The sequence below is a fragment of the Ictalurus punctatus genome, chromosome 3 (assembly GCF_001660625.3).
Source record: "Ictalurus punctatus breed USDA103 chromosome 3, Coco_2.0, whole genome shotgun sequence".
Lineage (NCBI taxonomy): Eukaryota > Metazoa > Chordata > Actinopteri > Siluriformes > Ictaluridae > Ictalurus > Ictalurus punctatus.
The window spans coordinates 9,300,230-9,326,868 of NC_030418.2; the positions used below are offsets into that span (position 1 = coordinate 9,300,230).

General features: G+C 36.7%; 2 protein-coding genes across 20 annotated transcripts in view; both read left to right on the plus strand.

Annotated features, from left to right (window-relative positions):
* lrrfip2 (leucine rich repeat (in FLII) interacting protein 2) overlaps positions 1–26,639 on the plus strand; it is an 86,118-nt gene that overhangs the window by 44,876 nt on the left and 14,603 nt on the right. For 9 of the 19 annotated variants that reach the window (XM_053679543.1, XM_053679535.1, XM_053679536.1 and 6 more), the window contains 9 exons: positions 3,330–3,386; positions 4,806–4,877; positions 4,975–5,088; positions 5,608–5,652; positions 8,353–8,487; positions 12,952–13,023; positions 13,989–14,159; positions 14,350–14,442; positions 14,641–14,733. In XM_053679543.1, the coding sequence (XP_053535518.1) occupies positions 3,330–3,386; positions 4,806–4,877; positions 4,975–5,088; positions 5,608–5,652; positions 8,353–8,487; positions 12,952–13,023; positions 13,989–14,159; positions 14,350–14,442; positions 14,641–14,733 (852 nt within the window). The remainder of the gene's footprint in view (positions 1–3,329; positions 3,387–4,805; positions 4,878–4,974; positions 5,089–5,607; positions 5,653–8,352; positions 8,488–12,951; positions 13,024–13,988; positions 14,160–14,349; positions 14,443–14,640; positions 14,734–26,639) is intronic. The other 10 variants (XM_053679539.1, XM_053679545.1, XM_053679549.1 and 7 more) reach the window with 7 other exon arrangements.
* LOC128632713 (uncharacterized) lies at positions 5,659–8,346 on the plus strand. Its single transcript, XM_053679556.1, has 2 exons — positions 5,659–6,378; positions 6,489–8,346. Exon 2 carries the CDS (start codon positions 6,503–6,505, stop codon positions 7,247–7,249), a length of 747 nt encoding a protein of 248 aa, XP_053535531.1. The 5' UTR covers positions 5,659–6,378; positions 6,489–6,502; the 3' UTR covers positions 7,250–8,346.

The window sequence follows — 26,639 nt, forward strand, 5'->3', positions numbered from 1 at the left end:
TGGTTAAGCCATTCCGTTGTTGGTTTCAGTGTATACTTTGGGTCATTGTCATGCTAAAAGGGAAATTCCTTTTCATCTTCAGCTTACTAGCAGACACCTGAAGGTTTTGCACTAAAGTTAACTGTTATTTGTAGCTATTCATGACTCCCTCCACCTTGACAAAACCCAGTTCTGACTGAGGGAAAGCAGCCCTAAGGCATGATGCTGCCACCACCATGCTTCACTGTGGGTATGGTGTTCTTTTGGTGATGTGCTTTTTTTTGTTCTCTTTTTTTGCATTTAACATACCTTTTTAGAATTATGGAATTTATACCATTTCGAATTGGTCTCATCAGATCGTAACACATTTTGCCATATAGTTTGGGGTGATTGAGTTGAGCTTGGATTTTTTTTTGGGGGGGGGGGGCAGCTCCTTTAATGTTACTGTAGGTCTTTGTGAGGGTGGAAGAATTTCTGGCATGATTTATCTTGGTTGAATTTTTTTGCACCGTAAAAACACAGAAGTGTGTGTAGACTTTTTATATCCACTGGTTCCCAGTTCTCTTTAATAAATATATATATATATATATATATATATATATATATATATATATATATATATACACACAGTGAGGGAAAAAAGTATTTGATCCCCTGCTGATTTTGTACGTTTGCCCACTGACAAAGAAATGATCATTCTATAATTTTAATGGTAGATTTATTTGAACAGTGAGAGACAGAATAACAAAAAAAAAATCCAGAAAAATGCATGTCAAAAATTTTATAAATTAATTTGCATTTTAATGAGGGAAATAAGTATTTGACCCCTCTGCAAAACATGACTTAGTACTTGGTTTAAAAACCCTTGTTGGCAATCACAGAGGTCAGACGTTTCTTGTAGTTGGCCACCAGGTTTGCACACATCTCAGGAGCGATTTTGTCCCACTCCTCTTTGCAGATCTTCTCCAAATCATTAAGGTTTCGAGAATGATGTTTGGCAACTCGAACCTTCAGCTCTCTCCACAGATTTTCTATGGGATTAAGGTCTGTAGACTGCCTAGGTCACTCCAGGACCTTAATGTGCTTCTTCTTGAGCCACTCCTTTGTTGCCTTGGCCGTGTGTTTTGGGTCATTGTCATGCTGGAATACCCATCCACGACCCATTTTCAATGCCCTGGCTGAGGGAAGGAGGTTTTCACCCAAGATTTGACGGTACATGGCCCCGTCCATCGTCCCTTTGATGCGGTGAAGTTGTCCTGTCCCCTTAGCAGAAAAACACCCCCAAAGCATAATGTTTCCACCTACATGTTTGACGGTGGGGATGGTGTTCCAGGGGTCATAGGCAGCATTCCTCCTCCTCCAAACACGGCGAGTTGAGTTGATGCCAAAGAGCTCCATTTTGGTCTCATCTGACCTCAACACTTTCACCCAGTTGTCCTCTGAATCATTCAGATGTTCATTGGCAAACTTCAGACGGGCATGTATATGTGCTTTCTTGAGCAGCGGACCTTGCGCGCGCTGCAGAATTTCAGTCCTTCACGGCGTAGTGTGTTACCAATTGTTTTCTTGGTGACTATGGTCCCAGCTGCCTTGAGATCATTGACAAGATCCTCCCGTGTAGTTCTGGGCTGATTCCTCACTGTTCTCATGATCACTGCAACTCCACGAGGTGAGATCTTGCATGGAGCCCCAGGCCGAGGGAGATCGACAGTTCTTTTGTGCTTCTTCCATTTGTGAATAATCGCACCAACTGTTGTCCCCTTCTCACCAAGCTGCTTGGCAATGGTCTTGTAGCCCATTCCAGACTTGTGTAGGTCTACAATCTTGTCCCTGACATCCTTGGAGAGCTCTTTGGTCTTGGCCATGGTGGGGAGTTTGGAATCTGATTGATTGATTGCTTCTGTGGACAGGTGTCTTTTATACAGGTAACAAACTGATATTAGGAGCACTCCCTTTAAGAGTGTGCTCCTAATCTCAGCTCGTTACCTGTATAAAAGACACCTGGGAGCCAGAAATCTTTCTGATTGAGAGGGGGTCAAATACTTATTTCCCTCATTAAAATGCAAATTAATTTATAAAATTTTTGACATGCGTTTTTCTGGATTTTTTTGTTGTTATTCTGTCTCTCACTGTTCAAATACAACTACCATTAAAATTATAGACTGATCATTTCTTTGTCAGTGGGCAAACGTACAAAATCAGCAGGGGATCAAATACTTTTTTCCCTCATTGTGTGTATATATATATATATATATATATATATATATATATATATATATATATATATATATATATATATATATATATATATATATATATATATATATATATATTATCTGAGAAAATTAGACAGCTAACAAAGTACACATCTTAGCTAGATAATGCGTGGTCATGGGTGTTCGTTTGAGGGATGGATACTTTGGCTGGTCTTATAGGTGGAACTTTCCTGCTGACATGCATACAAAATCCAGATACATTATTCACTTACAGAATTAAAAATGCCTGTTACCCAATCATATACACTATTCAAATCCAAAATTAAAATTGAGCTTTTATTAAAATTTTGCTAAATTAAAAGTTTGCTTTTATTTCCTCATTTGTAAGTCGCTTTGGATAAAGGCGTCTGCTAAATGAACAAATGTAAATGTAAAATATTATATTAAATTAAATTTCCTCTTGCCTAGTCAGATAATTCTTTATTCTATTCCAAAGTTTTACTTACGGCTCAAACAAACCTCTTTCTTCTGATAAATAGTCACTGTACAATTACGCGGTTGACCAGCCAATGGCGAAACAGTTGCTTCTTAAAAGTTTCTTGCTATAGTAAAAGCAGATGATTCTGATCACCCTAATCGAGACAGTGAGGAACATGTTGAGGTAATAGAGACACATGATCCTGGTCCACCTGCAAAGAAGCAGAAAATTCTTACATTTGAGAATATGTGCTACAATTGAACATAAATTTTACTTGATAGTGCCATTCTTTCTGACAGCAGTAGTAATTAAAATATGACAAATTATACTCCACTATTCTACAAATTGTACTCAAATAATACATCAATAATTGTCTAGTAAACCGCATCGTTCGCGGACACCGTGACCAGCACACAAATTCCTAGTGGAAACATGGAGATGAAATTTGTGCTTTCAAATCTAAAATTAATTGCAAGTTTGTGCCATCTAGTTCATCTTTTTATATAAAGCCAGTTTCAGGAATATACAACATGAATGAGTATTGTATATTCATTACTGTCATAATACTTGAACTTTTCACTATACAAGATTATCTCAACCTTTTAAAATAAGGCCTCATTTTGCAGTCAGTCTGAATGGATTGCTTGTATTCACAGACGTCAGAATACAGCTGGTGCTCTTCTGGTGCTAGTTCCACCCGCAGTAGTCCAGCGGTAAGCACTTTGGACCATGCATTTACTATGACGCGCCAATCCAGTATGTAGCTATACATCACGAACATCTCCAACATTTGGCAGATTACAGGCTTTGTGTATTTTATCATTAAATGACAAGAAGCTGTAGCTCAGCCAGCATGGGTGCATAGTTTCCCAAAATTTCAGTGTGCTCACCTAACTTTCTTAATATTAACACATAAGACTTAATAGTTTCAATGACCATTTGTATGACTTAGATCAATTAGTTATTATGAACATTATGCAAGTATCTTTGAAGAGAATCCAAGAACAAGTGTGCTTTTTGTCATGGTATACTTACTGTTAGTCTTGGAATAAGTGCTGTTGCAGAGTCTGCATTAACTAAGAAACATGCTTCTACAGTACACAGAGCTGTTACATTAAAACTATAGGTTTGTTTAGAAATACAGTGAAGTCCATAAGTATTTGGATAGTAACATAATTTGTGATTTTTGCCTCTGTACACCATCAAGGTTCGAAATCAAGATATGATTTGAAGTGTAGACTTTCAGCTTTAATTCAAGGAGTTTAACAAAAATATTGCTTTAACCGTTTAGCAATTTATTTCACAATCCTTCCATTTTCACAGGCTTAAAAGTAATTGGACAAACTAACATAATTATAGATATAAGGATAATTTTTACTATTTGAATGCAGATCCTTTGCAGTCAATAACTGCCCGAAGTCTCGAACCCATGGACATCAAGAAATGCTGAGTTTCCTCTCTTGAGATGCTTTGCCAGGCCTTTACTGCAGCTGCCTTCAGTTGCTGCTTGTTTGTGGGTCTTTCTGCCTTCAGTTTTGTCTTCAGCATGCTCAGTTGGGTTGAGGTCAGGTGTCTGACTTGGCCATTTAAGAACATTCCATTTCTTTAACTTAAGAAGCTTTTGGATAGCTTTTGTGGTATGTTTTAGGTCATTATCCATCTGTACTGTGAAGTGCCATCAGTTTTGCAGAATTTGTCTGAATCTGAGCAGACTGTATAGCACTATACACTTCAGAATTAATCCTGCTTCTTCTATCAGTCACAACATCAATAAACACCAGTGACCCACTTCCATAGTGAGAGTTCTCATGAGCAGCTACCAAATGCAATATTTCTTTATTGCAGTATTTTTTGTTAACCCCCTTGAATTAAAGCTGAAAGTCTACACTTCAGTCACATCTTGATTGCTTCATTTCAAATTCCATTTAGTACTTATTATACATATACTTATTGCCCTGCCTGTATGTGTTTGTACACCCTGAAAGCACACCAGGGCACAATTCAGATGGCCTGCATTTGTCAAAGCACCCTTAAAGTTCAGTGAGTGACGCATGCTAGTATGGGGTTTTTTTCTGTCATTTAACCATACACAAAAAGTACTACATTTTTATTTATTTTTTTCAATCTCCAAGTCCTCTTCTGATGACGATTCTGCCAGCACTACATCTCAGGATCACATCAAACGTGGAAGGAGGGATAGTGTGGTGAGCTAACTATGACCCCAGACCCAATTCTTTGAACTTGACTAACTTTTTTTTGTTTGGTTTACATTCCTGCTCATATAAATGTTTTACCTTATAGTCATCTGAGCTTTCTGACATGAGTGAGACTGCTGCTGACTATTTCAGCCGTTCGAACCGCAGAGGTAGTATTGTTTCTGACCTAGATGATCTGAGCATCCCAGATCTGGACATTGTAAGTTATGGCACAGTGACTTGTTGCATGTACACATTAATGTGTGTCTAACGTAAGAGTGTGTCTAAAGGTTAAACCATTTTCTTTCTTTTTCATTTTTAAATGTGTGTTACTAAAAGTACAGTTTGGATTTCATAAACCTTTTGAATACTTACATGCATATAAATCTAATCATTTTACATACAACTTACCAACTGCCTGAGGGTTATACCACACTGCCCCTGCAGTAATGGGAATTGTTGGGTATAACCTGTGCGATGACGCTCTAAGGGAGTGTGTCTCAAGTGCTTTGGGCAGCAGAGACTGTAAAGCCTGTTCTTTCTTGCTTGTTGGTTGTGTTTTTGGAAAACAGTATGTTGAGGTGCTGTAAATGTTGGAACAGCTTTGTGATGCCTTTTACACTCTCTTATCTCTGAACACAACCTGATCCACTTTTCTCACTTGCAGGTAGAAAGGACCAGCATTTAAAAAAATTTAAATGAAACATTCTCATGACTTTTTTTTTCTTTTTTCTTCTAGTTGGATGAAAAATGTGACAAGCAGCACTCGGATTCCTTCAGTCGGGTGAGTATGTATGCAGTGATGTTGTTTGGTTGAGGTGACTGTGTTTGTGTTCTATGCATAAAACTCACAGGACTAAAGCTACATTTGATGTGCATACTCCACAGTTTCTGTCGGGGATAACTTCCACAGTTGTTCCCCCCATGACATTAGGACTACCTGTGATAGTCCATTCTGCAATTATGGTGCCCTTAATAAAGATTTGCATTTGCCTTTTTTGCTATAAAGGTCAATTCTGTGCAAAATATTGTATTCAACTTTGTTTATTTTCAGTTTATTATTAGGGGCCAAATTCCAAAAGTGCATAGGAACACTTCTACTTCTGCTTATTAGAGGTCAAGCATATAGTGCCTGGAACCCTATTGTTTTGTTAGGACATTATTGTTACAAGCAAAATTGTCTGTTTATTATTAATATTCCATAAGTAGTCATTTGATGTTTAGCTCTTCTTAAGCCTGTTTAAAACTGGAGTGGTGGCATATCCTCATCCTACTTGACCTCTCTGCTGCTTTCGACACTGTGAACCATCAGATCCTCCTGTCAACTCTCTCCAGCCTGAGCATCACTGGAACGGTTCTGTGCTGGGTGGAATCCTATCTCTCTGACAGATCCTTCAAGGTATCATGGAGGGGAGGTATTTCTGAAACTCAGCAACTCACAACTGGCGTTCCACAGGGGTCAGTTCTGGGTCCACTCCTCTTTTCTATCTACACTACATCTCTAGGGCAGGTGATTGAGTCTCATGGCTTCTCATATCATTGCTATGCTGATGACACCCAGCTCCATTTGTCCTTCTGACGAGCCATCCGTCTCTGCACGCATCTCTGCTTGCCTTTCAGACATCTTGGTCTGGATGAAGGAAAACCATCTTAAACTTAACCTGGCAAAATCTGAGCTTCTCGTCATCCCAGCCTGTCCCTCAATCAACCACAACCTCACTGTACAGCTCGGCTCACTCACACTCATGCCAACCAGGACGGCCAAGAACCTTGGGGTGATTCTTGATGACGGCTTGACCTTTGCAGACCATATCTCAGCAACTGCAAGGTCCTGTAGGTTCATCCTTTACAACATCAAGAAAATCCGACCCTACATCACCAAACAGGCTACACAGATTCTAGTCCAGGCTCTTGTTATCTCTAAACTGGACTACTGCAACTCACTGCTTTCAGGCCTCCCAGCCAGGTCCATCAAACCCCTTGAGATGATTCAGAATGCTGCAGCGCGACTCGTCTTCAACCAGTCCAAGAGAACCCATGTCACACCCCTCTTCATCTGCCTCCACTGGCTTCCTGTAGCTACCCGCATCAAGTTCAAGGCCTTGATGCTCACCTACAAGACCTTGTCAGGAACAGCACCCTCCTACCTCAACTCTCTCCTGAAGGCCTACGTTCCCTCTCGCAATCTGAGATCGATTAGCGACCGACGTTTAGCAGTTCCAACTCAGCGTGGCGCAAGGTCCCTTTCCAGAACCTTCACACTAACTGTTCCTCAGTGGTGGAATGCACTTCCAATCTCAGTCCGGACCGCAGAATCTCTCACCATCTTCAAAAAACAGCTAAAGACCCACCTCTTCTATGAACACCTAACCAACTCATAATAAAAAATTATTATTAAATTTTTTTTTTTTTTTTTTTTTTTTTTTTTTTTTTTAAATGCACTTACACCTCTACTCTGCACTTTGCTTCTTCTGGAATTCAATTAATAGATCTTGTATGGTAGCACTTCTTGTATTGTTCTCTGCTTGATATATCGCTTTGCTTGTATCTTTCTCATTTGTAAGTCGCTTTGGATAAAAGCGTCTGCTAAGTGAATAAATGTAATGTAATGTAAATGTAATGTAATATCCAACATACTGTCATGTTAATCAAAATGACCTTTGACTCTGGACACTGGCTGCTGTTTAAATAAATAAATAAATAAAAAAGCATGTTTCTGCATAACGTTGTGATTTAGGCAGAAACATTAAAATATAATATTTTGGGTTCTTAAGATTGAGTCCCTGGCCAAAATTGCTTTACTAAGGCAGGAACGCAAGAATCCCACTTTCCATCTCACTAAAAGAACGTGTCACTTGATGGTGGAGGCGTTATGTTTTCGGGCGTTATGTCCAACCATGTGTGCATCCACTTGAGATATTCATTAGTGCAATATTTTGAATGAGTTGTTGAATTTTTGTATGATAGTAAATGCTAAATGGTCTGCACTTATATAGCACTTTTTAAAATATTTTTTTTTAACCTTAGCAGTTCTACAAAGCGATTTACACTGTTTCTCATTCTCACACACACACACACCAGTGATAGCAGAGCTGCCATGCAAGGTGCTAGCTTGCCATCGGAAGCAACTTAGGGTTCAGTGTCTTGCCTGAGGACACTTTGGCATGTGGAGTCATGTGGGCCGGGAATTGAACCGCCAACCCTACGAATAGTGGACAACCCACTCTACTACCTGAGCCACAGCCGCCCATGATCTATTTGGAATTATGATTGTAACTAGCAGATAAACTGATTAGATTTTGAAATTGTTCCAAACAGGGTCAAGGTCACAGCAAGGTCAAATGTCTGAAATAGATTTGTTTTACTTTTGTTTTTTTCCTTAGGTCCTGGGTGTAAATGGTGTAGTCATTTATGAATATTTCACTGTACAGAATGGATGTTGCTTCTGTATAGTTATAAATGTATTTAATGTTGTGTGTTGTAGCCCTCATCTCGATGTGCCACTCCAGGCCTATCTGCTGCCACACTTGCCTCTCTTGGTGGTTCTTCATCCAGACGAGGCAGCGGGGACATGGCCAGTATTGTCATCGAACCGGATGCCTCTTTCAGTGAACTGAGGGTAAGGCATGATATGTAATTCTCTTTATTATTGACCGTTTTCATTTATATATATTGTCTGGAAAATTACAAGTGGCCAACACTGTTTTTATGTCTCCGCCACTGACTGAGGAAGGTATTATATTTTTGAGTTGTCTGTCCCTCCATCCAAGATTCTAGTTAGCACAATACCTCAAGAACTTGTGGTTGAATGTATGTAGGATTAATATGGAATTATCAATGTAACCAGTCATATTCAGGAACTCAAGGCCCATTATTGGTTGGCTACAGATGTGGCCTTTAAGAATGTGCCCCCCCCCCCCCCCCCCCCCTTACTCTTACTCTTACTTTTTTAAGAGTACACTTAAAAAATGGAATGTGTGGTCGGTTAGATTTAAGAAAAAATATTACGTATGGTTCACAAGCAAATATTGTTTTTCATCAAAGCTTATCCTAAACCTCATATTTAAACAAGATTCTAATTATAAGATTCAATTATACAAAGTAAGTGTGATCGTACAACATATAACGTGTGTGCTAAAATAGCGCAGCAGTAACATCCTTGGTGTAGTATGCCAGCAACTGGGGTTTTGAGCTCAGCTCAATTGAGAGTGTTGATTTAATTAGCGGGGTTTTTTTTTCCAATGTAGAGAGTCAATTTGTGTGTGCATGTGTAAATATGAATGTCCTTCCTCAAAGTAGTGTTGAATGAATTCCATTTTCTCTTTTCTTTCCAATGGAAAGATTTAAAGTTGCACTATTTAAAAAAAAAAAAAAAAAAAAAAAAACTGGTTTAAAGTGAACACAGAAGTCCACACTGAAAATTTTGAATTATATTTACTTAATTCAAATGCATAGTTTGGTTCCACATGACTGAATTGAGTTATATTTAACATATGTTTTTGTACATCAAACATAATTTGATCATATATTTTCAATGCCATGAATAAAATTAAACTCCCCCTGAGCTGAGGATTGAACCACAGGTGCTGGCGTTCTGCAACAGCCATTGGCAAGCTTAAAACCCTGCGTCAAACACTTTCAGATGCGGTTAGTCAGAAATTCCACCTGACAGCCTGAGACTGGAAATTGATAAGCGATCGATTTAACGAACTTCTCTGAAACAGACGGACAACTTTCCCACTTTTAAAAATATTCCTGCAAAAATCACTACATTAAAATACTTCTGATAATAACTGACTTTATAATTGACTGTACTCTTTGCAATTTTTATTTAATAAAGGCTTAATTGTATTGGAAACTGAACAGCAATTAATTTATTTTCATATATTATTTTTTTAATATTTACATACATGAAACTGTCTATTAGGGGTGTGCCTGAAGCCAAATAACTTATTTGGAAAAGTATGGTTAATGACTTTAAAATGAATAATGAATACCCACGAATTAAAAAAACAACAAAAAAAAAAACAGAAGGATGGATGACAAAACGTGTATAGAGTGAAATGTGTAATCAACACTAAATGTGTATGTGTAATCTACAACTAAATGTGAAACTACAACTGTGAATAACATAGTGTAAATCTGAACTAAATTATTTTGAAATTAAAATTTAGAATCTGAAAAAAGAATGAATGTAAAATAAAGTGCTCTATTTTTTAAAGTCAGTATAAAGTTTTATTTTCTTTTTTCAGTTACAAGTCTTATTTTTGAAGTTTCAAATACTGTTTTCAGTGTCACATGTAAATAAAATATAGTTGTCTCAACATGCCAGACAGAGTCATATAGTTTTGGTTAGCTGAAGTGTAAAAAACAAACAGAAAAAGATCTCTGGCATGAATGTGGTTAACAGTAAAACAGCCTTGTGTAAGATGTGTGTCTAAAGGTGTTAAGTGGTTCATTTTTAGTTTATACATCATTATAAAGTTAATTTTGTCAAAAGAAATAAAAAAAAGATAAATATTTTTTTAAAGGGAAAAAACGTTTAAGATTTCGAATAGCAGGCACTTATACAAAAGTAGAATGAGCAATACAACAAAGTAATCAATCTTAAGGAGGCAATAATAGAATTTCAGACTGCTGTCTTGCAGGTTTTCTTTTTTTTTAAAAGGACAGAAGACTTGGCAGAGATTATTTTGGTGGGCAGTTGAGGCAGATGAGGTGTCATTGTGCAGAATAAAAATAAATGGTCTAGTCTGCAGCATCATACAAAAGACTAAATGGGTGTTTAGAGTTTGTGACTAAATTAGTGAGTGATTTCGGATACAGCACGACATGTCTGAACAGTTGCTCTATGTCTGTTGCAAAAATGGACACAATGATGAAAAATGTGACTTATAAAGTCATGTAAGTAATAATAAATACATAAGGTCACATTTGTGAGATGCAGCCTAAACTCGCAATTGCGATAATTAAAGTCGCAACTGTGGGAAATAAAGTCCCCTATTCGGGCCGAGTGAAACCGGCAAAAACAGTTGGTCGGCACTTGTACCTCACACCCCCTGAATGGAAGGTGGAAAGAGATCGATTTATACAACTTCTCCAAAGCAGACGACTGACTTCGGACTATCTTTTAAATCCACAGAACAACATACTGCATTTACTGCTAAAATCATTGGATTACAGTAATTCTTATACTAATTACTGTATACTCTTTGCGAATTATATTTAATAAAAGCTTCATTATATTGAAAAGTGATCAGTATTTTATTTGCTAAGGCAGAACATGGGCGCCACTTGGTTTTGAAAAGTGGTGGGGATAAAGACGTGGGGGTGGAAACTAGTAATATAAAATATCAGCAGGAATGACATGTATGAGCTGAGTGAATGAAAACCAGTAAACTAAAGCACTTTACTAGCAGGTTCATTAACTCACCCAAACGCATCCTATAAGAAATTAATCCGATTTATACACAACATAAACACAATATTACAACTTGCATCTGCACAACAGGACACGAATACACAACTATACATGCAAACAAATAATGTTAATTAAGTACGCAAACAAATAATGTTAATTCAATCAACCCATGTACGCATTTGAATTAAGTAAATTCAAAAAACTTTTTTTGTCAGTGTGTGGATGTTCTATACTGAAAGAAAAAGTTATTAAATTCACACACTCACCTGAGAGGATCAAACCCCAGTTGCTGATGTACTGCAACAACCACGTTACTGCTGCACTATTGTAGCACATGTTTTATCCTTGTTAATATAAATACTATAGTTGTAGTACCAGTACTACTTGTATGAAAGTATTTTGTGGACAATATTCAAAAGCAATTGCAAACTGTATTTGCAATTGCATTTCCTATTTGTGGACGCATAAATTGTGACATAATTCAAATGAAAATGCAAATCGTGTATAACTGTTTGAATTTTCATTTACCCGAATGTACAGTGTCTGCCAAATTTCAAATGGAAACGCAAAGTCCATTTGCTGTTGCATTTCCAGTGTGTTACATGTTATGACCCTGTCATATTGAAATAATGTTAAATACTATTTCATTTCCTCAGTGTGGCGTATGGAGCCTGCCAATATTAACAGAATCACAAATCCATTTGCATTTGCATTTCCCATGCCTTGTACAAAAACCTGACAATCAGTGTTGGGGATAGGAATATACTGTGGGGTGTGTTTGTATTTGGAAGTGACATCACTCACAGTCGACCGTATTTTAAACTGGCTCGCAGTCACAGGACATTCACTGCGCATTCAAGATTCTCTCTTCTATTTCTCAAAAAATAAACACACAAAGGGCAAAATGTGTATTGTCTCACTCTGGAGTGGAGTGGTTGCTTGTATTTCTTCATTTGTAAGTCATGCAAGTCATCATAAAAGCATCTGCTAAATGAATAAATGTAATGTCAATGTAACGAGAACCAAGTACAACTGAATATAGTTTTAATTTTTCTCCCGTTAAATTCCCTTGAAGCTGATCTCTCAGAAACGCACTTCATAGTGGTAGCAGTTTATAGTATAGCACCAGCACTTTATAGTAATGGAGTCAGTAAGGGACCATCTAAAAATTGCATTTGGAAAAGCTGACTGACAGCACCTGAGACCACAGTACTCTTAACCAGCCAAATGTTTTTTCCGTAATCTCAGATTAATGTGACTCTACATTTTACAGTTACTTTAAACAAATTATTGTGTTTTAAACATTTTACATAGCCAGTGATGTTTGTCATATTTATACTGACAATAACATTAAAGCATGCAGAGTCACAAAGTCAATATCTGTTATCTGGCTCAATGAATCAGAATAGCTGGTTAATGACAGTAATCTGTAGTGTTTTGTGCTTTTCAAGGGAAAACCCCATAATAAGATTATTGACTGGCCCATTGATCTTACTATATGTCTACTATATCTAAAACTCCCTGGTACCTGTTGTTTTTGCCCTCTAGTTAAAGTACTGTCTGTTCTGTCACTGCCTCTGGGGAAAGTATGCATGTGTCATATTCGTTCTTCGGTGCTTCTACTTTTCACCAATATTCATTTCAATCCTTCCTCCTCAACAGGACATCTATGATCTAAAGGACCAGATTCAGGATGTAGAGGGGCGCTATATGCAGGGTCTTAAAGAGCTGAAGGTAGAGGGGCTTGTGTCCAGTGCATGCCATCTCTTCCTTCTCTATTTCTCTCTGGCCGTGAGCTTTTACTCACACCCAAACCTCACTGTTTTGGCCATTTATTTTGTGTGGAAGCATGAACCTCACTCATCGAAATGCTTTCCTCAAAAATCTGTTTAATTCTGATCGAAGTTTTCAAACAATTCTAGCATGTATGCTTAAGAGCTTTAAGATATGGATGCTGATGAGAGAAGATATGCTTAAGTATGATGAAGGTTTAACTTTCTGACCTGACTGTAGCAAGGTTTAGTTTGTTTGGAGACTTGTCGTCTGTCTTGTTATGTAGATCTCGTTTTGATACATTATGTAATATAAATCTGGCCTTAAAACCTAAGACTCACAGATCATTCAAATCTTTATTTATTTTTTTCTTTATAGGTTTTACTAGTTTGCAACTGCCACACCCAGTAGTTGAGAGAAACTAAATAGTGATTTTAAAATATTATAAGCAAAGGATAATCCTCATGTCATTCTTGATAATATAATTACTTTTAGAAGTATGTAATATTAGTTAAATACAAGTTGTAACAATTTAGCATGGAACTAAGGGGAAATCAATGAAAAATTTTAAATACTTCCACTGTTTATATATTCTAAATATCTTTTTATATATATATATATATATATATATATATATATATATATATATATATATATATATATGTGTGTGTGTGTGTGTGTACACTGTACTGTAACTATGTACCTCTTAAAACAAAGATTAATTCGTTAAAATAATACCTTTTTGAAAAGCTATAATGAAAGGCAAATTCCATGAAAAATAAGGTTATAAATGAACATTCACTTGAATGCACTTTTAAACTATTTGTTAGAATTATTCTATCATTATATTATTATATTATTCCAGCACCTAGCAATTGTAGTGATATATTAGTTCTATTTTTAAGGAAATTTTGTATTCTCTGTAGGAATCTCTGTCTGAAGTGGAAGAGAAGTATAAGAAGGCCATGGTGTCTAACGCACAACTTGACAATGACAAGTCAAACCTCATCTACCAGGTGGACACACTCAAGGACGTCATTGAGGAATTGGAAGAGCAAATGTCAGAGCTGATCAGGGAAACAGAGGACAAGTCAAAGGTATATATTTACCTGACCAAACCTTTGAATGTAGTTACATTGGTTTCCACTGCGTATTAGCTGGAGTACTAGGAGGTCTTATGAAATCATGCTATGAAATAATGTTAAAAATAAATTAATTGTTTTGTTAGAAATTGTTATAAAGAAACTTGAATTTACTTCACATATTTTAAAAAATCATGATCCTCAGGAATTAGAGAGACAAAAGCATACATGTTCAGTCCTGCTGCATAAACAAGAGGAGCTAAAAGAGGGAATCCGTCAGCGAGATGAACTTATTGAGGTAAAGTTTCTTCTTGATCCACATTAAACTCACACTAGTAGAATACATTTAATCACAGATGGTTTAAATGTTGTTGGTTGCAAAACCACATGAGTAACAGAGCTAAGGTCCACATGCAGGCCGTTTCTCTCTTGTGTCTTCTGTCACTGCTTCTCCCCTTTTATTTCATGGCTCTCCATTTGAACACTACTTTTCTAGGCAAACCAGAACATTCAGTTCAAGTTAGATACACTCACAAGGGAGGTGTTTGACCTACAGGAAACTGTTAACTGGAAGGACAAAAAGATTGCGGTATGAAGATTTGAACAACATTAGGCATGTTGTTATAAGCATGTTTTAATGGCCTTTCGGTAATTGGTTGCTTGCTTGTGTGTGTATGTGTGTATGTGTGTGTGTGTGTGTGTGTGTGTGTGTGTGTGTGTGTGTGTGTGTGTGTGTGTGTGTGTGTGTGTGTGTGTACTCACTGCCCCCTTTAACAGGACCACCTGTACACCTGCTCATTTGTTCAGTTATCCAAACAGCCAATCAGGTGGCATCAGCACAATGCATAAAATCATCAGGTCCAGAGCATTCAGATAAACATCAGAATGGGGAAAAATGTGATCATTGTGACTTTAACCGTGGTTGTTGGTACCAGGATGGCTGGTTTGTGTATTTCAGAAACTACCGATCTCCTGGGATTTTCACACAACAGTTTCTAGAGTCAGTCCCTCCATGATTTTGCGATCGCAGAAATGAATGCAAAATTAAGGAAACTGCGCAAAATTCGCAGGAGCTTGCAATTTTTCTAAATTGCTGCAGAGTTTCCTCAGATTTCGGCCAAGACATGTCACGAGACATCATCACAATGCGGTATGTGACGTCATCACGATACGAATTCAGCCAAAGCCTCCTTTGATTCATGTGCCTTTAACATGAGTACAGCTAAAAGGTCTGATTTACCAGCATACATCACAGTAAAAGACCGGGGCAAAACTATTTCATGCCATTCACTAGTTTTCCGCAAAAAAAAACACAAAAAACTCAAGCATTTTTGGCCGCAACAATCACAGAAATAAACTTATATTTATACAGCATGGTGCAAAAAAAAAAAAAAAACATACTGTGAGCCGAGGATCTGCAGGCTGAAACACCTTGTTGATGAGAGAGATCAGAGGAGAATGACCAGACTGGTCTGAGCTGACAGGAAGTCTTTAGTAACTCAAATAAGCAGTTTTTATAACTTTGGTGAGCAGAAAAGTACCTTTGAACGCACAACACATCAAACCTTGAGGTGGATGGGCTACGCCAGCAGTAGGCCACATCACATTCCACTCCTGTCAGCCAAGAGCAAGAATCTGAGGCTATCATGGGCACAAACTCACTGAAATCGGGCAGTTGAAGACTGGAAAAATACCAGGTGATGTTTCTAATCTTCAGCTAATTAGTTTCAATGAGCCCTTGCCTGTGATGGCCTCATATTCCTGTTCTTGGCTGACAGGAGTTGAACCTATAAGTAGTCTTCTGCTGTTGTAGCCCATCTATTTCAAGGTTAGATGTTTCGTGCATGCTGAGATGCTTTTCTGCTCACCGCAGTTGTAAAGATTTGAGTTACTATATCATTCTGGTCAGTTCAACCCAATCTGGCCATTTTCCTCTGACCTCTTTTATCAACAAGACCTGCATAACTGTTTCTCACTCAATGTTTTTTATTTTGACACCATTCTGTGTAAACTCTAGAGACTGTCGTGTGTTAAAAATAAATAAATAAATAAATCCCAGGAGATAAGCAGTCTCTGAAATACTCAAACCAGCCCATCTGGTACCAACATCCATGCCATGGTCAAAGTCACATCACTTTTTCTTCCTTCTGATATTTGATGTGAACATTACCTGATCATAATAAATATTTTTAAACTAACCTTAAGTATATACTGCTTTACAAAGACTACAAAAAAGTCTATATTTTTTGTAAAACCAAATGGTTCACAAACAAAATTATTCATCGGATTATATCACATCAAGAGTATTTTTAACATTATATTGACTGAGTGATACAGTTTTCTAATGAGCAAACACACAGCACAAAATATACAGTCAGAATTTTAACCTAATGTTAAACCACCTAAAAAATGTCAGTGTGTTGTAGTCTCTCTAGCAGGTCATTTGAGTTCTGCATTGATGTTTATTACGTGAAAATCTACTGGAAACTGAATATGAACAAATATAAAAGAACAATTTGCATCTGACCTAATTTTATATAGAAAATGTAGGGAAATTAGAGACTTTTATTTATAATTTGCAAGGTACATCAAGGACATAAATAAATTGAAATGTTTATGGTGATGCCTAGGTAAACAGAGAATATCTTGTGCAGTATATATTATGACCGAGAAAATTTACAAAAAACAGGCTAAAAAGAGGATAAAGCATATCAGTTGATTTAAACATATCTGTGGTGGCCTCAGGAAACCCTTCCCAAGTCACATTCTGACTACCGTAATTTTTGGACTATTGAGCGCACCTGAATATAAGCCGCACCCACTAACTTTAAAAAGAAAACATTTTTTGTACATATATAGGCCGCACTCGTCTATAAGCCGCAGGTGTCCACGTTGTAACATGAGATATTTACACAGAAAGATGTTGCACAAAGATTTTTTTTAAAACTTTTAATTAAATACGTACCGTAAATGCTTTTTTCCGAACAGTGCCTGTAACACGGCTGGTTAAAAAATTAAAAAATACAGTTGCCTACCAGGAAAAGTCATCAATCGCTATCTTCATCTTCCTCCTGCGCACTAATACCACTAAAGTCGCCTTCTTCAGTGTCGGAATTGAACAGCCTCAGAATTACCGGTACTTCGTCACACACTTCCTCAGTCTCTCTTTCGTTGTCGCTCTCAATGTCACTTGCGTCTCGAGGCAAATTCGCCCTTGAGCTTGTGCTGTCCTCTTCATCACGCAGCAGTCCAGCCTTTCGAAACCCGCTGGTGATGGTAGATTTTATGACACTGCTCGACGCTATTAGGATCCACTGGCAGACTGGAGCAAAAGTTGCTCTTCGCATGCAATTTCCTTCTTCGACAGCCAGATCGATCGCCTTTAACTTGAAAGCTGCATCATATGCATTTCTTCATGTGTTTTCCATGATGAGGGGGTGTGCATGAAGTGCAAAATGACTGATCTGAAGAATTTAGTGTGAGTACGTTTGATTTAATTTGAACCACTGAATCCACTGTGACCTGTTCGGTAATGTCATTGGTCCGATGTGACGAGGCTAAATGTTTTGGCAGCATGAAGCGCGTTAGCTCGTAAAAATCCATAAATTAGCCGCGTCATTGTTTAAGCCGCAGTGTTCAAAGCGTGTGAAAAAAGTAGCGGCTTATAGTCCGGAAATTACGGTATATAAAATTTTCTACTTTATGTTTACCTTCTAAAGAAAAATATCTATTTAAACATGAGACACAGATGATTCCTGAGTAATATGTTTATTCTCGTCACGCCCGGGGGGAAAAAGCTCCAACATGATTGGATTACAATTAGGCAAAGAACTTCATGCCTATTGGTCAAATAAAGATCAAATTAACATCAATTATCATAAATGGCTATGTAAATATTAAGAAAGGAAGTACATACAGTCATGTGAAAAAAATAAATACACCCCATGGAAGTAGTTGTGTTTTTATTTTTATTATTGTTTTTTATATATATATATATATATATATATATATATATATATATATATATATATATATATATATATATATATATATATATATACACACACACACACACACACACACACACACACACACATATATTTATATTTTTATATATATATATATATATATATATATATATATATATATATATATATATATATATATATATATATATATATATATATATATATATTTTTTTTTTTTTGGACAAGCAAATATTTTATCGTCTTTGAAACAGTGCTTATTAATAAAGTTGATACACTCTATCAAATGACACACAAGCACACCCTTACATTTATCACACCTTCAAATCCATAATCAGGTGTTCAAGATTGGGTGTCCGTGATTAGAACCTGCTTGGGGAGTGCACGTGGAACCTGTCTTAATTAAACCTCTCACATCTAGTGTCTGGTGTTTCCTTTGCTATTGAGGTGTGTGGTGTCATCATGCCAAGATGTAAAGAGTTTTATAAGGCCTTCAGAAAAAAGGTTGTGGATGCTTACGAGTCTGGCAAGGGATTTAAAAAGATCTCCAAAATAATTAAAATACATCATTTGACTATAAGGAAAATCATCTACAAATGGCACAGAGTTTGTCCAGGACTGGCCATCACAGCAAATTGAACCCAAGAGCAAACAGCCTGATGCTCAAAGTAGTCTCCAAGAACCACAAAATTGAATCGCAGTATCTGCTAGTAAGCCGTACAAGTGTTGGTGCCAAAGTGCATGCATCTACAAACAGCAAGAGATTGCACAAATTTGACCTGCATGGGAGGCGTGCCAGGAAAAAGCCTTTGCAAGACTACAGTTTGCCAATGAGCATAGGCAAAGACCAGACCTTTTGGAAAAATTGGTTCTGGACAGATGAATCAAACATAGAGTTTTTTAGCCACAGTAAGAGCAGACATGTTTGGCGCAGGCCAAAGACAGCTTTTCAGGAGAAGTACCTTCATACTAACTGTGAAGCACGGCGGTGGAAATGTTATAGTTTGGGGTTGCTTTGTTGCCTCAGGGACTGGACATCTTGCTTTCATTGATTCAACTATGAATTCTGCATTATATCAAAGAGTGCATGAAGATACAGTGAGGCCATCTGTCCAAACGTTGAACTGAAAATGGACCTTTCAGCAAGATAATGATGCACACTAGCAAATCCACCAAGGAATGGCTCAAAAAGAAGAAATGGAGGGTTATGTAATGGCCTAGTCATAGCTCGGATTTGAATCCCATTGATATGTTGGGGGGGTTACTTTAAACAGGCAGTACATGCACGAAAACTGTCAAACATCTTGCAACAGAAAGAATATTGCATGGAAGAGTGGTCAAATATTCCAGCAAGCCTGGTGGACAATTATGCAAAACGTCTACAAGAAGTTATTTTTGCTAAAGGGGGCAATACTGGCTTCTGAGGCCAAGGGTGTACTTACTTTTTCCACAGAAGAATATCAGAACTATTGATATTTCTGTTCAATGAATGATTGAAAAAACTAATTTTCCTTGTGGCTTTGTTCAAGTATGTCAACTTAAATAGGCACTGTTTCAAAGATCAAATTTTTGCTTGTCCAAATCTGTTTAAAAAAGCCAACAATTTCCATGGGGTGTACTTATTTTTGCACATGACTGTATATAGTAAAAATCTAACATAACACCAAGATCATAAGAATTACTTCATGTCAAATCGGTCCAGATTGAGTAGGATAGAGCACTGATTTTCAAAGTGGGGGCCGCCAGGGGGCCTCAACAATTTGGCATGAAGAATAAATTCTCACTCTCAGACAAACACACACACGCAATCAATTCCTAATATAATGTAAAGATGTAAGATGTGATGTGTTTTAAAGACATCTTGCGAAAGGGGGGCCTCCGTCAAATGTTAATGCCATTTGGGGGGCCTTGCACTGGAAAGGTTTGGGAACCCCTGGGATAAAGTATGCCTTAAATCAGGCCTTCAAGGACGTCTTCCTACAGCCTCACACACACACACACACACAAAAGCCTAAATAATAAGAAGCAGAACTTTTTCCACCCTCAGTGTGAAATATCAACATCTAAATATTAAGTGATAAAGAATCAGAAACATTTTAGGGAAAAATAAAAAAGTTACAATCACCTGGTTGCATATGTGTGCACACTTTATATATATATATATATATATATATATATATATATATATATATATATATATATATATATATATATATATATAAAAATTGGGAATGTGGCTGTGTATTGTGGCTGTGGCAGTATCTCACTTGTCGAAAGATATTAATCAAGAGAGGTGTTTAAAAATAATTAAATAAAATTTCCAATCTATTAGCTGTACCATGGAACAGCATGAAACCATCAACAACAAGTGGAGAAATTGGGCAGCACATTATTAAGAACAGGACATCCCTCCAAAATTTACAAAAAGAGAAAAACTTATCAGGGAGGCTGCCAAGAGACCTATGGCAACATTAAAGGAGCTGCAGGAATATCTGACAACTTCTGATTACTTGTCAGATATTCCTGTTTTTCTATAGCCAGAACTGTAGGTTTTATCAAGTGTCTGCTAGGAATTTCACCTTTCACTACAACAGTGACCCAAAGTAAACATCCAAACCAAAAAAGGAATGGCTTAACCAAAAGATCAATGTTTTTCAATGGCCTAGCCAGAGCCCAGACCTGAATCCAACTAAAAATCTGTGGGGTGACCTGATGTGGGTTGTTCACAGGAGATTCCCTTACAATTTGATGGCCCTAGAATGTTTTTGCAAGAAAGACTGGGAAAATAGAGCTAAGTCAAGATGTGCCATGTTAATAGACTGTTACCCAAAAAGACTCAGTGGTGTAATAAAATCAAAAGGTGCTTCAGAAAAGTATTAGTTTAGGGGTGTGCACACTTATGATACTAAGTTATTGTAAGTTTTTTCGCTTATTTTTATTTTTCCCTAAAAAATTTATGATTATTTTCATCTCTGTGAAGTTTGCACCCCATGGAATTAATTAATAACCAAAACTATGCTGTTCGTTTATGCTACATTTGTGCTGGTTTGGTGTATGAGCTATTAAACGTATATATATATTTTTTGGCTGTCGCTCAAATTGCTCCAAATTGGCGCTGTTCATTTGTGCTCGTTTTATGACAGTTTGTGCCATTAAAACAAACACTATATCTACACTTCTCAAAAAAATTAAGGGAACACTTAATCATTACAGTATATCAAAAAGTCAGTTAAACTTCAGGAATATCAATCTGTCCAGTTAGGAAGCATAAGTGATTGTGAATCAGTTTCACCTGTTTTGCTGCAAATGAAAGTGACAACAGGTGCACTGGAGAGCCAACAGCAATACAACCACCACAAAGGGAATGGTTTTGCAGATGGTGGCCACAGACAATTGCTCTCTCCTAGAGATGCACCGGTACTAAATTTCTCAGCCGATACGGATAACCGATTATTCAGAGTGATATCGGCCGATACCGATAGTTCTGCCTTTTATGCCTTCTTTTAAATTAATAATAATTAATTCCACAATTCTGAAGGAAATGCAAATAAAAGCTTTATTCTCTCCACTTCATCAAGTTGTTTAACAGAAACTGGTCTCATAAACAGAAAACTTTACTCAGATTAACATTAACACATTAACTGAATTCTGAAGATTAAAGTAAGATTTTTTTTTTAACTTATTGGATGTTATTAATTCATATTAACATTGACTGAATTCTAAAAAACCTCCTTTTAGGCTCACATTCACTCACCACAAACAAAAGCATTTATAGTTCTCCATTGAATATCAAACTGGTAATATATAATAACTTTATTGTTAAAAAAAACTTTTTTATATATATTAACATTAGCTGAAAGATCACACATTCATGACAAACAGTGTTACCAGAGGTCATAAATTTACACGATTTGACTGTCAGCTAGTGGGGACAAGGGATGTCAAAGCATAGACAAATGCTTATGTATTTAGCAACAGGTCTGTGTAAGTATCCTCGTTGGCGAACCATTTTCCGAAAACTTGTTTATAGTTGAAACAAAACACATGATTCTTTTAAAACACCGTCTTTTAAAAAGTTTTTTTTTTTTTTTTTTTTTTTTTAAACCACTTAAAGTACCTTGTTTGGAAAGAAGGCTATGTAGTAAATATTTTTCATTTTCTTCGGACATATTGTCGCTTCAGTCTCCACGATGAATAACACCGATGGTTTTGGTCTTTATTTCAGTAAAAAAGAACATCGTCCTCATACAGCCTTGAAATAATGTAGAAATGTTTTACACATCAGTGTTTTTCTCAACAACATAGGCAATACATTTTCTGTTCATTTCTTGACAGAAGGATTACACAAATCATACACATAGGTAGCTACACACACATAAAATGTCCACAATTCTAATACATCTACCACATTCAGACACCAGGTCTAGTATTTTCTGATAGATTAGTTACACAAACTGATAATTACCACAAAAGTAATTTCAGAAACAAAGATTCACTTAAACCTCAAAGGTACACATTGGTACACATTGGTAGGGGTCACACATTGGTAGGGGTCGTAAAACACTGAAACGCACTCTCACTCACTCACTCACTCACACACACACACACACACACACACACACACACACACACACACACACACTTCAGAAACTGTCACCAGAGCTCATAAATTAGGTGCACATACAGAACAGGCTGGTAGAGTCATAAATTTACGCGATCTACAGAAACTGTCTGCCGGTGAAACACGTGTATGGGCGGGGTTTAGAGAGAGAGATGAATCTGAAACATGTGTGTATGAGCGGGGTTTAGAGAGAGAGAGGAGAAGCGGTTTTAACATCATTACTGCTTTACCCCAGCGAATGGAAGACATCTCGCGAAAACTTATCTTCTAGTTTAAACAATACAGGCGATTCTTTTAGCCAACACTTTAACATTTTTACCTCATAAATATCTTTGTTTAGAAGTCATGTAATACGTGCGATTCTTTTAAACAGCACTTTTAAACGTTTTTATCTCATAAGGGTTATGTTTTTTTTTTGGAAGACAAGTAATACGAATTATTTTTAAACAGCTCTTTTAATCATTTTTACCTCCTAAAGGGTTATGGTTGAAAGTCACGTAATACGACGATTCTTTTGAACAGATTCTTTAAAAAAAAAAAAAAAAAAAAAACGTTTTACCTCCTAAACTTTTTATTCAAAATCAAACCAGGGCTCCCAAAAAACGTAATCAACATTTGTTTTCATTTATTTCACAAATATATATTCTACTCATATGTACACATTCAAACATCATGCTTTTACTAACAATGTGTTTACACAAACAAAATACCCCTCACACAGTAACACAAACACATGCCCAATATTAAGCATTGACACGCTTTTTCAGAGGTATTTCGCCCCAAAAAATCAGGCTCATAAACATAAATACCTTTTGTTGGGGACTACTCACCCACACACCCCTCCACCACAGCCCAGACACACAGGGGCCAGATTGACCCACTGATACAGTCGATAGGGTTACCCCCACCCCAGGTCATAAATTAGGTTACCTACAGGAACGTCGGCCAGGGAAGCACAAAGGGTCATAAATCAGCACACATTACTTTGATTGACAGTTTGACAGAAATTGTATGATATAACTACTGCTGGATATTAAATATATTATTCTACAAATATATTTTTCTGTGCTCTCTCTCTCTCTCTCTCTCTCTCTCTCTCTCTCTCTATATATATATATATATATATATATATATATATATATATATATATAAATATATATATATATATATATATATATATATATAAATATATATAAAAATAATATAATATAATATATACTTTTTTGTCAACTCATCTTCATTTAAATCTTTCAACAGTGTACTGGCCCTTTAATTCAGCTCGAGCAGCGCAGCAAAAAAGTAAAAAATTTGACTCGACACCGAAACTCTCGCTTCACTGCTGCTCACTTCCGGTGTAAAATTTTTAGCAGTGCAGAGCTTACAAACTGCAGTTTTGTCATCATTCCACACAAGAGACATCTTTACACACAGCACGAAATCGAGGTGTTTTCCCACACTTTTTTGATTGACAGGATATAATCAGCCCTGATCATCAGATGTTTTTAAACTATCGGCCGATGGCCCATAGCGTGAAAAATAGCCTTTATCTACATTGGTGCATCTCTACTCTCTCCTTATCCTTGCTGACTGATTTGTCTTTAGTTTTGTGTTTTGTTAGGGTCCTTGTCACTATTTGTAGCATGAGCATGATGCATTTTTCAACTTCAGATCAACTTCTCCACTTCAAAAAACAGGTTCACTTCTTCCACCACTATCATCTGCAAATTTAACAAAGAAATCTAAAAGATCAATCAGAATTAGATGATCAATTAAATAAATAAATAAACTTTACTATAGATGCCTTTAATATCATGAAGTTTGCGCACGGCCGGGTCTAGTGCTCTGATGTGACATGCAACAGCAAAGAAAAATCTAAATCATCTTAAAAATATAAATTAACATGAAAAGCAAAACATGAATTGGTTATTAAGACTTGTTTTGTGTATTTCATCATAAATCTTCCCAACTGCAGTTTGGTTCTCAGATAATTTATTCATTTTTAAAGATGTTTATGTATTTATACTGAAATGCAAGACAAATACACTGATTATACCTCAAGTGCAACATTGCTTTTTGAAGTGTTTTTTTTTTGTTTTGTTTTTTTAATATTTACTTGAGCTGATAGTTTAAATTTATACAAAACAGGTTGAGATTATTTGACAAAAACAGAGCTCCCTCATTCTCTTCCTCTTCACACAGTGACTGCTCTCACGGTCAGCCACAGGCAGGCTGGGCTTCTTTTTTTGTTAGAAACCACTACCTCTGGCAAACTCTGTAGTTAAAACAAAAATCTTAATTTTAAAAATGAGCTTCATTGAATAATGTTAGCGCTTTGATGTGCTCCATTCAAATGAGAGCTCCGTGTTGAAGTCTCTGTGCATTTCCAAGCTGCCACTTATACAGGACGCAGCATTAGTTTTATTTACAATAATTAATGACTGTGGCTCTGTGTCATAACCAAACATTATAGGTTTTGTGTGTTAGCCGCTATATTTTACTTTCCTGAACTGTGCAACTGTGAGCTAATGTGTAAAACCTAACTAATTAGCCAGCTAGCTAATTACTCTCTAACGTGGCTTAGCCTATGTAGCTAGACGTACTAGTTGTAGCTAACTAGCTTCTTAACGTTAGTCAAAGAGAAGATAAGTAACAGTAACTAACTTTTAAGTTAATTTAAAAACATTAAAGTGTTTAATAGGTACTTACCATTGAAGCTTAAGTGGACAAGGACAATAAAAACTCAGTCTGTACACCTGCCATTATGAGATGCGGTAGAAAGAAACGGTTATACGAGTTGAATTTCAAACAAACCAACTGAGTTCTCTGACGTAGCTCAGAAATTGACAGGACAGGGGCACTTCAGGTGCCCTGGATCTGCCAGTGCTTGAAGGAAATGTCAATTCACGAAAATTGACCTAAAAATATCCATTAGAGAATGTTCTGTATAGGTTCTGTTTAGGTTGTGACAAAAAAAACCTCTCTGCAACATTCTGGGAAGGTTAGTTTTTGCTTACAAAAAAAGAACCTACATAGAAAATAACCAAACTGGAACCATATGCTAATGTTAGGAGAACGTTCTGTGTTTCCTGGCTAAGTAACTGATGTGCTGCTTTAAATAGAAATGTATTCTAAATAGTTACTTTAGTTATCACTCACGCAATATAACACACGTGCTTTTCTCTCTGTGTGTGTGTGTGTGAGAGAGAGAGAGAGAGATATGGAGAGAAAGTGGGTGAGGGGTACGTCTGCCGGCCCAATTTATGAGTTGTCCCACTGGGAATTTTCCCGATGAGCAACCCCGATGAGCCACTCTGGATCATAGTGACAAGGTTTCTTTTAATGGCACAAATCGAGCACAAATGAATGGCAGCAGTTTTGTGCAAAACACTCAAACATTCTTGTTATATCTAAGGAGGAGAAATAGTTACAGTGTTTGTTTTAACGGGATAAATCATCACATTCTGAGCGCAAATGTGTGGCGCCAATTTGGAACTATTTGAGCAGCACGGGGTGGAGAGTGATGTCACACAGCCAGAAAAATAATGTTTAATATCTCAAACACCAAACCAGCACACATGTTCATTTTTGAGGCACAAATCAGCAAAAACGTAGCACAAATGAATGCCATAGTTTTGGTGATTATTTAATTTCATGGGGTGCCAACTTCACTGAGATTGTTTTTCACTTTATTTGTATACTTTGTATTTGCCCATTAAAGGTGGCAAAAGATGTGACATGATTTATCTTGGTGTCATTTTTTTACTTCACAAAATCCTGCCATGTGTGTAGAATTTTAATATCAATTGTAATTGTGTGACCACAGAATATAATTCAGGATTAACGATCAAATAATTAACTAATATATAAATTATTAACAGATTAAGGAAG

Bases quoted from the DNA above. Each gene is read 5' to 3' on its own strand.
- LOC128632713 (XM_053679556.1), top strand. From the start codon at position 6,503: ATGAAGGAAAACCATCTTAAACTTAACCTGGCAAAATCTGAGCTTCTC.